This window comes from Astatotilapia calliptera, chromosome 4 (assembly GCF_964374335.1).
Source record: "Astatotilapia calliptera chromosome 4, fAstCal68.1, whole genome shotgun sequence".
In the NCBI taxonomy this organism is placed as follows: domain Eukaryota; kingdom Metazoa; phylum Chordata; class Actinopteri; order Cichliformes; family Cichlidae; genus Astatotilapia; species Astatotilapia calliptera.
This window is the reverse complement of record NC_137425.1, coordinates 5,693,065-5,706,839: the sequence shown is the minus strand read 5'-3', so window position 1 is coordinate 5,706,839 and position 13,775 is coordinate 5,693,065. Positions and strand designations below refer to the sequence as shown.

Below are 13,775 nucleotides of genomic sequence, written 5' to 3'. Positions count from 1 at the left end.
TTGCAGGACATCATTTTGTGGGTGTAACACTTTTTTTTTAAACCCAAAGCACCTAGCTTTGATTAAGGCCTATCCCTTAATTTAAACCCTGTCTGTCCTTGATGTAGTGATGAAGGTGGGGCTGAGATAGTTGTATTTCCAGCTTGTTGGTCAGGATTCAGTTTGGTATGTGGCCATGTACATTCAGACATCAGCCAGGTTGAAGAATGGTAGCTGAGAGGTTCACACTGGGGTTTCTGGACGCAAAATACCAGAGCAGTCAAACCTAGCTGGCTGCAGTTTTACCTTGGCCTGAGATCATTTCAGTTTTAAGATTCTGCCCCACACCCCTTCTTTTTGTAAGTCCTGCAGATGAGATGGTCTTCTTGTGCTGGATCTATGAATCAGCTGTTTGACTTGGCCCTTCATAAAACTCTTGCAGCAGGGAGCAAAGAGAAGGAGAGGTCTGCAGCACCACTTTTACTCTCTTTCTGCGTGGATGTTTAATCATCAGGTCATATTACCTCAGTGACCAGAACTGGGGCAACGGTGGTGATTGCCGGAAAAATTCAGAGGGGCGAAACAATTACTGTCACCTTAATGATGCAAGCATGCTATTAATCCTTAGAGATGGAGCCTTTTTAATCAACAAATCTCTGCCAGACTTACAGTGTGCCATCTTGTTTAACCTGCATTAAGAGATACCAATTAGAATTCAAGACAGTGCGTTGTTGTTTTTCTTCTTTACTAGCAACAACACTCAGAGGCCAAATAGTAAAGTCCTAGGGCCTTTATTCACTGTCTCCCACTGAATAAAGGCACTATGATTGGTCTACAGTCCCTGTGATTTTATGGCCTAGTAACAAAGAAATCCTTTATGAACCACTGCTGTTGTGGTTTTTACTACCTTCAGCAAGTTAATGTGCTACTGCCAGTCTGATCTTTCCAACACCAAACAAAAACAGAATTGATATTTTTTCTGGAATTTAACCAAATACTGGTACTTTTTTTTTTTTTTTACCATGTTGCAACTGTTTGTTTTTTTTTTTTTTGGGGGGGGGGTGCAGAGCACAAATGTAGAACTAAACAAAAGGCAAGCCTTTATAGAGGTTGATCAAGGTTCCAAATGTGATACAAAAAGTCCAAAGAAGTAGGAAATGCCAGGAAACATGAGGACACAAGAGCAGGACACACACTGAGGATTACACAAACGACACCAGAACAAAGAACAGAAGGAAGAGTGAGGTTTCTATAAACCCAGAAGGCTCATTAGGGATAAAGCATAGGTGGCAAAATCAAACAAAGGTGAAGAACAAAAACTTGCATGACCAAACATGGATACAAAAGACTTATATGAAATATATAAAATATAAATTAAAGATAGTGAGAAGGGAACACCTGAGGAGAAAGACATGAACACAGAAAGAGGAGATAGAGAAAAGAAAGAAACTTGCTACACAGTTACCGTAGCTTTTCTCATTAAAATTACTTAGAGTTATTTACTGTATCTTGTCAGCAACATAAAACCAATATTACTCATAGTTTTTTCAGCAGTATTTCCCTAAACCTTTAGTACTTTTGTGTCTTTTTCAGCTCTGTTTTTAATAATATTATTGTCATGCCAAAATACTCTGTTCTTGACATGAGGGATATATTATTGCAGAAGGAAATGGGCACTTGGTCAAAATCGCATTTCCATAAATCACATCTTCTTCAAAAAGATCAGCTGAGGTGGTCTGAGGTAGCCAGCTCTGTGGTTGTCAAGGTAATGGATGATAATGGTTTTGCAATGCAGACTCTGTTAGTCCTCAGAGTTCAGATTAAAAGGCTTTACTCACCAACTCCCTTCCTCCCCACATCTCACCACCTGACCCCACTCATCTCTGCCATCCATCTGTCTTTGGAAACAGCAAGACATCTAATAACCAGACACAGTGAACATCTCCAAGTCTTAACCGTTTCATTGGGAAGTGTTTTTCTTCTTTCTATTGAAAGGCAATAGATGTCTGTCTGTCTGTCTGTCTGTCTGTCTGTCTGTCTGTCTGTCTGTCTGTCTGTCTGTCTGTCTGTCTGTCTGTCTGTCTGTCTGTCTATCTATCTATCTATCTATCTATCTATCTATCTATCTATCTATCTATCTATCTATCTATCTATCTATCTATCTATCTATCTATCTATCTATCTATCTATCTATCTATCTATTAAAAGCTCCTGCTTTGAGATGAAGTGTTATAGATTAATATTTAATGGCATATATAATGAAAAGCCTGGGTCTTAAATAATCAGGTGCCATCTCATCTTTATAGTACCATAAGGTACTATAAGGTAAGATACCTTATAGTACCATATCACACTATTAGAGCACTTCACTGTAAAAGAGTACTTTATTGAGTACTTTATTGATCCCCGTGGGGAAATTCCTCTCTGCATTTAACCCATTCACTCAGTGAAGCAGTGGGCAGCCATTGGGCGCCCGGGGAGCACTGCAGGCTTGCTTGTTGTTCCTAGAGTAATAGTAGAATGGGAGGCAGAGCCTTCAGTTTTCAGGTCCCTCTTCTATGGCACCAGCTTCCAGTTTGGATTCGGGAAACAGACACTATCTCTACTTTTAAAATTAGGCTTAAAACTTTCCTTTTTGCTAAAGCATGTAGTTAGGGCTGAATCAGGTGACCCTGAATCCTCCCTTAGTTATGCTGCAATAGGTGTAGGCTGCTGGGGGATTCCCATGATGCATTATTCCTTCTTCAGTCACCTTTCTCACTCACTATGTGTTAATAGTAGTGCTGTCAGCGTTAATCTCGTTAAAATGACCTTAACGCCAAAACCGCATTAACGCGACAAATCTCCATTAGCAAGTTAGCGTGGCTCGCCCCGTGCGTGGGGCTGCATGGCGCTAATGCATTAACAAGCTAACTGCCGTGCAGCCCCACGCACAGGGCGAGCTGCGCTAACTTGCTAATGGAGATTTGTCGCGTTAATGCGGTTTTGGCGTTAAGGTCATTTTAACGGGATTAACGCTGACAGCACTAGTTAATAGACCTCTCTGCATTGAATCGTACTTGTTATTAATGTCTGGCCCTCTTCCACAGCATGTCTTTCATCCTGTTTTCCTTCTCTCTTCCCAACCGGTTGTAGCAGATGGCCCCGCCCCTCCCTGAGCCTGGTTCTGTCGGAGGTTTCTTCCTGTTAAAAGGGAGTTTTTTCTTCCCACTGTCACCAAAGTGCTTGCTCATAGGGGGTCATATGATTGTTGGGTTTTTCTCTGTATGTATTATTGTAGGGTCTACCTTAAAATAGAAAGCGCCGTGAGGCAACTGTTGTGATTTGGTGCTGTATAAATAAAATTTAATTTAAACTGAATTTAACATACTTAGTTGAAAATGTATTTTCTCCAATCTGGGTAATATGAACTTTTTCATCATACTTTAATTTTCGTTACTGATTAAGCACATTTTATAATAAATATTCCTATTTAGGATGAGTTCATGAATAATGTTATGCCCTTTGTTATATAACTACTGCCCTAAACTGTGATTGAAAGAGCAGTGACAACAGCTCTTAGATTCTCTCCACACAACTGACCCTGTGAAATCATTTGACCCCAGTCTCAAATGATTTCACAGGCTTTTGTTGTGCACACTTCCAATACACTCAGCAATGTTTTTAATATACTAATCTTTCTTTGTATCTGTACCTGCTCCACCTGCCAATCTAAAGTTATTTTCTGATTAGAGAGCGAAGATCTCTCCCCAGCACCCTTTTGTTTGATCAAACTGTGTTTCTGTTTTTGTGAGAGCGCATGTGTGGTCAGCTTGAATTGGTGGCCAGACCCTGTCACACAAATTCCTTTTCATTCAGCTCAAACAGAAAGAAAGAGAGGAAGACAAAAAAGGGTGAAAGTAAGAGTGAGAGAGAGAGAGTGAGTTAGAGGCTGGGGAGAAGGGAGGAGAAAGGGGGAGAGGGAGAAAGCCAAGAGACATTTGTAGTTGAGTGGACGAGCACAGACAATCCCTGGCACACAGCTTTTTGAGTGTCATGTAAACCACCCCTTCGCTCTCCCTTTTTGTCCCATTCACTGCCTGCCACCCTCCCTTCTCTCTGCCCCACCCTGTGGTCTCTCTGCTTTGGTCTTGGGGGGGGTTGGTTGCCTGGCTGTATAAAAGCCCTGTTTGTGCCCAGAACGAGCTCCATTCCCCAACATGGAGAGTCAGAGAGTCCAGTCCTCGTACAGAAAGCGTTTTGGGCCCCAGAGCTCGAGCAGCTCTGGAGTCAGAATTGGTGGCCTTTCTTCTAGCCGCCTCTCCTGGCATGGCACCCCTCGCAATGTCACCCACTCCAGTCCTGTGTCACGGATCTCCCTGGGCTCAAGCAGCACAGCCCTGCTGCTGGGGAGCCCCGTTGACCGGCTGGACTTCTCAGCTGACTCTCTGTTGAAGGCCCAGTACAAGGAAACACGAACTAACGAGAAGATGGAGATGATGGGCCTGAATGATCGCTTTGCCAGTTACATAGAGAAGGTGCGCCTGCTGGAGCAGCAGAATAAGGTGCTGGTGGCAGAGCTGAACCAGCTGAAGGGGAAGGAGCCAAGCCGACTGGGAGACATCTACCAGGAGGAGCTCAGGGAGCTACGACGACAAGTGGATGGTCTCACCAACAACAAGGCTCGACTGGAGGTCGAGAGGGATAACCTGGCTGCAGATCTGGCTGTACTTAAGCAGAAGTAAGAGGGAGCAGGGCAGGACTTCTGTGTGTGGAGGATCATGTAGATGTGATGTATGATCACACAGTAGTACCACCCATTTGTATCTCTTGTAGAGATTGCATATGTATGTATAAGAATAATGAAAGAAATGCAAACTCCTTTTGCTTTCTTTTTACTTGAATGCACACTCTAATAATCAAAGACTTGATTTTTGTGATATCATTGGCATTTTGTGTTATGTTTAGGGTTACAAGCTAAAATTTAAATGAATAACCATTTTTTTAAAAGATGGAGGAGTAGGAATGAACCCCCTATGTGCTTCCTTTACTCAAATATTATAGATTTTTTAGAGTTATGTACTGAATTTCAATTTCATATTTCATATTTCAGTTAGTGTGCAGATGTTTTGGAGCCATGTTTATGTTAAACCTTTCCATGTTCTTGATTAAAGCATAGTAGAACCTGAAACACACTCTGAAAAATATATTTGGACTGTGAAAAAAAACCCCACAAAGTGTGTTTTCTAGACAAATGCTTTTGGTTAGCTGGTCTTTGATTGGAAAACACATTCAGCTGGAGTAGATTTTATGTATTTTGGCACAAAATAAGACAAACTCTTTCCAGTGGAAAGGTTTTTTTTCTTAGTTTTCTTTTATAATTGCCAGTTCATTTATATGCAGATTTCAGACCCGCTGGAATGCAGCCCACTGTGCTCTGCCCCAGCTTTACTCCTGGATCCCTCTTTACAAACTTGATCCTCACTGAACCCCTTGTCCCCATTGAGTGAGTGCGAAGGAATGAGGGAAACACAATGGTAGCCCAACACAAAGGGAACGGCCAGCCGGGCAGATGTTTACTAGTCCCCTGTTACTCCAAAATACTGATTCACTGCCATTGCATATGCACCTTTTTTTTAAAATTTAGATGCATATGTGGCATGAATCTATAATTTAATCTTGTGAATGACTGACTTGAAGCCTCTAAAGGTTCGAAAGGTCTCTCTCACACTACATCCTCCGATTACCACGCAGCTGCTTGTCCTCTAAAATAATGCAGCATGAATAGTGATGATTCTGGTCAGAGGTCACTTTTGTGATTCATGCTGCTCTTCTTGAAGCCCTCTATTCAGCAATCGCTCCATGAAGCCATACAGATGCTTAGAGTTCCATGTCACTGTGTGCATGGCAGATGGATTGTAGGGTGGTGCCTATCTGTGCACGAGGCTGTGCGTAGATGCGTCCTTTTTATGTCTCTGTGTGTGTCTGCTCCATCCCGTGGGAAAGGCTTCTGGCTGCTAGATTCGAGTGAATGTGTAATGATGCGTAAGCTGCCCTTTCAGCTGAGCCCCGCACATCCCCAGCAGCATGGGGAGCAGCGGTAAAGCTGATATCGCAAATCTAATCGATGTGCTTAAATATATGTTTTTAGCCCTTGCAGATGATACTCTGTTAAACATAAATGAGAAACTGTAAAAAAAAAAGTTTAAATCCGTCCACGCTTGTTTCCTTCTTGCTGAGTTGTGAAGGAGTTGACAAAAAGGCATACTCATGCACAACAAGTTAACTCAAAATAAATGCCGTGTTTATGATTTTTTTTGTCTATAAAAGTATTTTGCAGAGCAAAAACTGGAAAGACTGGATGTTCTATTAACCTACAAAAAACAAATTTGAGTAATTTTTTTTTATTTTGGGGATTTTTCTCCTTTGTGTGACTTAGACTGCAAGATGAAATCGGGCTCCGACAGGATGCAGAAAATAATCTAAATGGCTTCAGACAGGTAATTCTGTTCCCTGAAATCATCAACTAAATAATTTAGACGTTCGGTATGACTGACTATCCAACTTCATCTCCCTGTGTGCTCATTTCTTGCATAGGATGTGGATGAGGCATCTTTAAATCGTGTCCAGCTGGAGAGGAAGATTGATGCACTGCAGGACGAGATAAACTTCTTGAAGAAAATTCATGAGGAGGTAAGAATACAACTGAAGGAATAGAAGTCACGGAGGAGAAATATTAAGGCACCAATAATTGCCACTAACCACAATCAAATTTGGACTTCCTCCTTGCAGGAACTGCGTGAGTTACAGGAGCAGATCATGGCCCAGCAGGTCCATGTTGATCTTGATGTGTCTAAACCAGACCTGACTGCTGCTCTCAGAGACATTAGGGTCCAATATGAAAACATGGCAAGTTCGAATATGCAGGAGACTGAGGAATGGTATCGATCCAAGGTGAGAAGAATTAGCTGTCTGACATAAAACACATATTGTATATGTGTGACAATTCTTTTTGTATTTCCTGTGAAAATTTAAAAAAAATGCACAAAGATAAAGATAATGTTTCACAGCTAATAAGCTAATGCACACACCACATACGAACGAGCTGTTTCACCTTTGTACACAGTTTGCTGACCTGACAGATGCAGCCAATAGAAATGCAGAAACCCTCCGCCAGGCCAAGCAGGAAGCCAATGAATATCGTCGTCAGATCCAAGTGGTCACCTGTGACCTGGAGGCTCTTCGTGGCACAGTAAGTACACCAGATCCCGCAGATTACACAGACATTTTGAGTTCACAAATTACACTGCAGTCAGATGGACTTTTGGCAAACACACACTTTTTTGTTGTCTATAAAATAGCCTGTTAAAACTATAATTCTATTTAAGAATGAGTCACTGGAACGCCAGCTCCGGGAAATGGAGGAGCGCTGTGCCATGGAAACAGCGGGATACCAGGATACAGTGAGCCGACTGGAGGAGGAAATCCAGGCACTGAAAGAGGAGATGGCAAGGCACCTGCAGGAGTACCAGGATCTCCTCAATGTCAAACTGGCTCTGGATATTGAGATTGCCACATACAGGAAGCTCCTGGAGGGAGAGGAGAGCAGGTGAGTTAGAGTTTGTCTGGTCAGATTTAACTATAAATCATAGTATGTGATACTGATTTTTATTTATTTTTGTCTCTTTTCTTCCAGGATCACGATTCCAGTTCAAAGCTTTTCCAACATGCAGTTTAGAGGTCAGTTTAAATTTTGAACCTCGGTATTTTCTTCCCTTGACTGATTAAATTGTTTTTGCTGTAGAATACCAGCAGTTAAACTGGACAGTATTTATTGGTTAAAAAGAGATTAATCCTGTACCTGTACTCTAAACCAAATGTGAACAGAGGATAGTGTTTCAGCAGGTTTGGTCAGAGTTAATATCCTTTCACTCTCCCTGTGTTTTTCCCTTAGAAACTAACTTGGACACTAAAACTCCTGAGGCCCATGTGAAGAGAAGCATCCTGGTTCGAACTGTGGAGACCAGGGATGGGGAGGTATGTGGATGAACACAAAGAGCAACACTGGATCGTACAGACATAGCATACCTCACTCTCCTCACCACCAATTTATTTATTTAACTTTAATTTATCTTTTTAATCTGCACACATTTCTCATTTTCCATGGCATGTCAGTGGTCTGCAGCATATGTTCTAGGAGTCATAAGGACAGAACTTGGCAAACTAACTATATTCTGCTACTGTAATCAACCAGCCACTTAGTAAACCGAGTGAATTAGTGCTTGTATAAGTCTTTCACACTGCTTCAGGACGATCTGCACATTGCACCTCTAACCCATTCCCTCTGGAGGGCAATGTTGAACTCTTCTGCAGATTTTCACAGATTCACTGTGGCTCAGTACACCTGATGCCTTGTGCAACTGATACTAAAAACCCACGAGAGATTTGTTCTTTTTGTTATTTTTAACTGAATTTTTCCCCTTTTCAGATCATTAAGGAATCAACCACTGAACACAAAGATCTTCCTTAAAGTTTCAAGACCAGCTCATCCATATTTTCCTTAGTTACTACCTGGGGATTCTGAATGTGCATTATTGGATATTACTACCATTTTTATTTGTTTGTCTCCAGACACAAAAGCTACCCCATCAAATTCACTGCATCCCTCTCTTTTCCCTCCTCCATCACCTGCTTCTTTTTATTGCAACCACAATATAACCACCGATTGTACTTAGTCTCCCTTGTCAGAATTTCTCCTGAAAGATATCTCGGTGTGGCTTTGTGTACAGCTCCACCATAAACCTGAAGTGTTTGCAGCCCAGTCACCTTACACCATCTTTAGATTTTTCCAATAAAAATTAAGTAAGCTGTTTTAATTTTAACTTGAGCTGACAGGACAGATTTTTAGCATTGATTCTGATTAAATGACACAGAAGAGGCACAGAATCATAGTGATTATGTTTAGCATGTAGCATGGTGGAGATTGATGTGCAAGTGAAATAAAGGAGGGAGTTGCAGATGCAGACACTTTAAATGGATTTAGGCAAGTACTGGCAGATATGTGTGTGTACTGCAGCTTCTGTCAGAGCATGTGAGTCTGAATTGTTGTTTTTTTCTTTTAACCCTTCGTTTGGTTTTATTTTGATTTTTCACTCCCTTTGTTCTAGTCTCTACTTGTTCATTACTTATTGAATGTAAAGTATAGCACACATGCATAGGTAGATACATTATATGCATTGCATTGGAATGACTGCCCAAACAAAGCTATCTCTGCTGCTCTGGGGACTTAAATCTGCACAACCAGATGGAAGTACAAATAAATGTGCAGATACAGGTCGTGAGGGAGTAACTATGGCGACTTCTAGAGCGTTCATTCGCTCTATAAAAAGTGTAAGAGCTTGTCAGCAGCACCATTTGTGTGGGGCCTCTAAAATGCCCTCCATCACTGTCCTTTCACTCCTCTGTCTCTTCTTTAGCATCCTCTGCCTCTTGAACACAACCTGATAAGGGCAGAGTTTTTTGACACCAGGATGCGTCATGACATGCCCACTTATCCTGTAGCGATAACAGGAAAAGACAGGCACGTTTACAGGTGTGGGTACTGACACGGCTTTTGCCCTGCAGCCTCCACCAAGTGTCAGCCAGCTCCTGTATTTTAGGCTGATAGCAGAGGAAGACACAGAGACCAAGCGGTTGTTATAATAACCTCACATATAAACTGTGCTGCAGTTCCGACTTTTCCTTTTCTTTCTTTTTGAATGGGAGGAATTTAGATTTTTTTTTAAACTGCTGGAAGCATAGATGGACATCACAGTTCAAACGCTGTAATCCAAGCCCCAACTTTTGTTGAAACCCCCACAGACTGAAGCAGTGTTGACAGGACCTGCCACTAATGAGAGTGGTGCTACGCCAAAGCCGGCTGTGTCTGTACTTGTCGCCAAGGACACCATGTGTTCATGCCTAGCACCCTTTACACTGGAACTTTCACCCCCATCCCTCAGCCACTTCTCCCTTTTCCTCTAATAACACTTAGCAACTTATTTTGTTTTACTGAATGTCAAATAGAAGTTGTTGCTCCTTTGCTCTTTAGAAACCTCTGCAGGTGTGAATATAACATTAGTTTTGACCAGTGCCATGAGCTGTGATGTCATGTTAACAAAAATAAAACAATTTGTTTGCTGATCCCTCTTGTTTTTTATAAAAAGTCTGTCCTAACAGTGTTTTCATGTGTTCATAGTCATGGTCCTTTGCCTCTCATACAAGCCTGACACATTCATACAGTATATCAGCTCTCATCACTTTCAGCTGTGTTATGTATCCTGACAAGAGGGCTGACAGCAGCGGACAGATATTATTCATTGTAACTGATTGTTTCTGCCCTTCAAGCAGGCTGTACCGCTGAGCAGATGGGTTCACTACAAGTTATGTCATGGCCCTGTGTGAGTTTCACTGTATGTATGGGCCTAGATATCATTTGTGGCAAAAGATAGTATGGCTTGAGATGCAGATAAACATTTCTACTGGACTGATAAACACATGATCTCAAAAAGTGAGTTTCCTACATTGTCAGAGGTGTCCTTATACGTCATTTGGGCTACAATTTGAGTTTGAGTTTTTAAAGGATAGATATTTGGATTTTTTTAAATTATTTTTTGGCTTTTGACTTTTATTTGCAGACAGGAAAGAGAGCAGGGGAAAACACATAGCAAAGGGCCACAGACTCGACACTAGGCCACTCCATTTCAGGCACCTACACAACCATGTCTGTCTCAAACTACTCGTCAGGTGTTAAAATATAAACTTTTTTTGCTCCTGAAATGATCCCTCTTATTGATACTGGCCACTAGTCACTAATTTAATTTAAAGTTTTAATGAAAGCTTAAAGACTTTTTTTAGGGATTATTTTTTGCACATATTCACTGTCTTTGATTTTTTTTTTTTTTTTTGATTTTTAAAGATACAAAACTATATAAACTTCAGATTTTTTATTTATTTATTTATATCTATTTATCTATTCACTGCACAGGATGTTTAATTTTTTTTATTTTTATCACTTTTTCTTTTTTAATCTCCAAACTGTTATGGAAGGATTTATTTTAGTAAGCAAAGCATGTTTTGATGTACCAACAATGGGAATAGGAGTACTGTTGTAAGACAATTTAAAAACAAAAGACAATTTACTCTTTTTAAGGAGTTGTAACAGGCTCTGAATCTGGTCTGTTAACCAACAGTTACTGAAACGGGTCAAGCTTGTGCTGCACTCCAGTGGGTGTTTTTAGTTATAGGGTTCAAACTATACTTTGAACTCAAAGGATTTTCTTTGCCTTAAATAAGGATTAACAAAAGCAGCTAAAAGGCTGAAAAGACCAAGTAATAAAAGACTTTAAATGTGATTCATTTGTTTTCCCTACTCTTGTTTGTCTTATGGTTTTGTCTGCCAAATTGATCAAGAAGTAAACTGTCTCGAAATGGTGAAAAAACATGTCTAAGTATGATCTGTTAAAGCAAACATTTGAGTAAATGAAGTAAATGCAATGTTTTTCAATACCTAACATGGTAAATTCAAAAAAGCTGACTGGTTTCACAGACATGAACACGGTTTTCCTCCTAAATTTAGAAAAACGTCACACCCTGCCTCACTGGCATTAGTGGTGAGTTCTTTTTATTTTCTTACCAGGTGAGTGGAACATGTGTATTAACTCTATAATTCCCTTTGTATCATATTTGATACGTGAATTTCTGATACCTCTATCTCATCAACAAGATCAATACTTGCCATAATTTTAAAATGAATTTTCTGGTTATTTTTTATGGGTTGGGTCTTACAGGGTTAAAGTATGATCCAGTAACCGTCCGTAAGCACAGCATGTGTCTGTTTTGTCCAGCTTTTATCAGAAGAATGGAGGTTCTCAGGTCTTAACTGAAGGCAACCCTGAGCTGAAGGAATTCCAAGCAGATAAAACTCTCAGGCAATTGGCCCCGTTTCCCATCTAGTCCTTTTCCACAAGGTTGAGAAGGTACAAAGGGTTACAGAGACGTGCATTTTTCAGGCTTATCTTTTTACGGTGGATGTGAGGTAGCAACAGCTGTCATGCATGCATATGTTATGTACAGAAGTCACAAATGCACACAGTGCCAACACCTTTTTTGAACTATGTAAATCCGAATATCAAGAGAAAAAAATAAACCTCTGAAATTGATTATTTTCACCAGGAAATTCTATGTTTCTCTAATAAATTCTGCAGAGATACTCAACTGAAAGAAGCCGACTAAATCTTGCAGGTGAATTACAGAGAGGATTTATCTACACCATTTAGACAAACAATTTGGATTAGCTTGTTCTAGCGTCTCAGTTGTTAGGATTTGCTGCAAAATATGGTTCGAGTCACACGGACGACAGAAAAGACTCTCACAGCGGCCGTTTAGAGTATTTTGGCAGTTGCTTTTTTTTTTTTTTGCCCAACAACAGGTGATTCGAAATGATAGAATTACAGCCACGGGAGATACTGTCATGAAAATTTTAAAGTGTGTATCTGAGATCAAAATGAAGGTTGAGTTCAAAGGCTTGTCTGATCCCACCCACAAACACCAAGTAAAGGGCATCTTTACTAGAGGAGGCAGATGGTGCCTTACTTTACACTCCTGTCCCACATGTCTGTTAATTTGTAACTTAACCCACTTTTGTATCATTGGCATACCAGCTGGTATTATCTAGACATTTAAAGCTTAAACAACAAATCAAATTACTATGCAAATACATTTAAAAAAAATTATACTTGGATGTTCCAGAAGATATTCAGGAAAGTTAGAAATTACACAAGCACCTAGATGCGAAACTAAACAAAAATATTTCACCTAATTTTACATATTCCTAATTGGGTTTTTTGTTTTTGTTTTTTGTTTTTTAAGACAAAAATAAGACAATCAAATCACACTGGAGTGGTGATAATACATGTTCATTAACTTCTCATAGAGGAAATAATCAGGGTGATGGCGAATCAGGGCAAATTCACGTGTATAGCCTTCCAGTCAAAGCTCTTTGTCTTTCGTTGCCCTCTTTAGTGCACATTCCTGTGTGAGAGCCCTTTGGTGGCTCTCACACCACAGGGTCATGGGGAGGCATGTGTGCTCCTTGGTTAATTTTAGCCCTCATTTCATCAAGGCCGTTGAGACAAAACACAGAGCCACTACCTCAACCCGTCTAGTGAAAGGTGAACCGTCTGATCTCCTAACACCTTTTTCTGTCTAGGTTTCAGTGAACACATGTCTTTGGACAAAGTGGAAGGATGACTTCTTAAACACATTTGTCTGCTGGCAGCTCAAAGGGTCATGAGTGGCTTCCTGGTGGGTTTCTGTCACATTGTTTGAGTTTTTGCATGGTGAAGATTAGAATAACATATTTACATAGACTCTAAAGATTCAAAAACCATTTAGACATATTGTAAGTGACCGTATTTTTTACTAGTGGTGGACAAAACACAGAAAAATTTGCAATAAAAAGAGGAAGGCCCAATAGATATAACTCAGCTCTGTTCAGCCTGCTTTGTCTGTGAAACTCTTTTGTGTTTTTTTCCAAACAAAATGTGCACATTGTGTGAATTTGAAAAAGGCAGCTGCAGCCTGCAGGTGACCTTTAACTAGGTACACAATAGAAAGTCTGGCCACGATTTCTGCTCCGTCCCAGAAGACAGTGCCAGGTAATCGTGTCCTTGCTGCTCCAATTTGAAGTTAAGGATAGGATTGAGGCCTTTGAGTTATAAGACTAAAGCCCAGGCAAGAACTCACAGTATGAAAGCTAAACCCCATCTAGCTTTTGA

The 13,775-nt window shown here is 40.5% G+C and overlaps 1 protein-coding gene across 1 annotated transcript; it reads left to right on the top strand.

The window, feature by feature from the left end:
• Positions 1 to 4,156: 4,156 nt before the first annotated feature.
• gfap (glial fibrillary acidic protein) lies at positions 4,157 to 10,140 on the top strand. The gene is made up of 9 exons (XM_026164207.2): positions 4,157 to 4,699; positions 6,398 to 6,458; positions 6,556 to 6,651; positions 6,751 to 6,912; positions 7,085 to 7,210; positions 7,347 to 7,567; positions 7,655 to 7,698; positions 7,913 to 7,995; positions 8,447 to 10,140. Exons 1-9 carry the CDS (start codon positions 4,179 to 4,181, stop codon positions 8,486 to 8,488), a joined length of 1,356 nt encoding a protein of 451 aa, XP_026019992.2. The 5' UTR covers positions 4,157 to 4,178; the 3' UTR covers positions 8,489 to 10,140.
• The last annotated feature ends 3,635 nt before the right edge of the window (positions 10,141 to 13,775 follow it).

Excerpts from the sequence above, each read along its gene's own strand:
- gfap (XM_026164207.2), top strand. The coding sequence starts at position 4,179 with ATGGAGAGTCAGAGAGTCCAGTCCTCGTACAGAAAGCGTTTTGGGCCC. Across the intron at positions 7,699-7,912 it reads TTCCAACATGCAGTTTAGAG|AAACTAACTTGGACACTAAA; the intron begins GTCAGTTTAAAT and ends TTTTTCCCTTAG. Across the intron at positions 7,996-8,446 it reads TGGAGACCAGGGATGGGGAG|ATCATTAAGGAATCAACCAC; the intron begins GTATGTGGATGA and ends TCCCCTTTTCAG.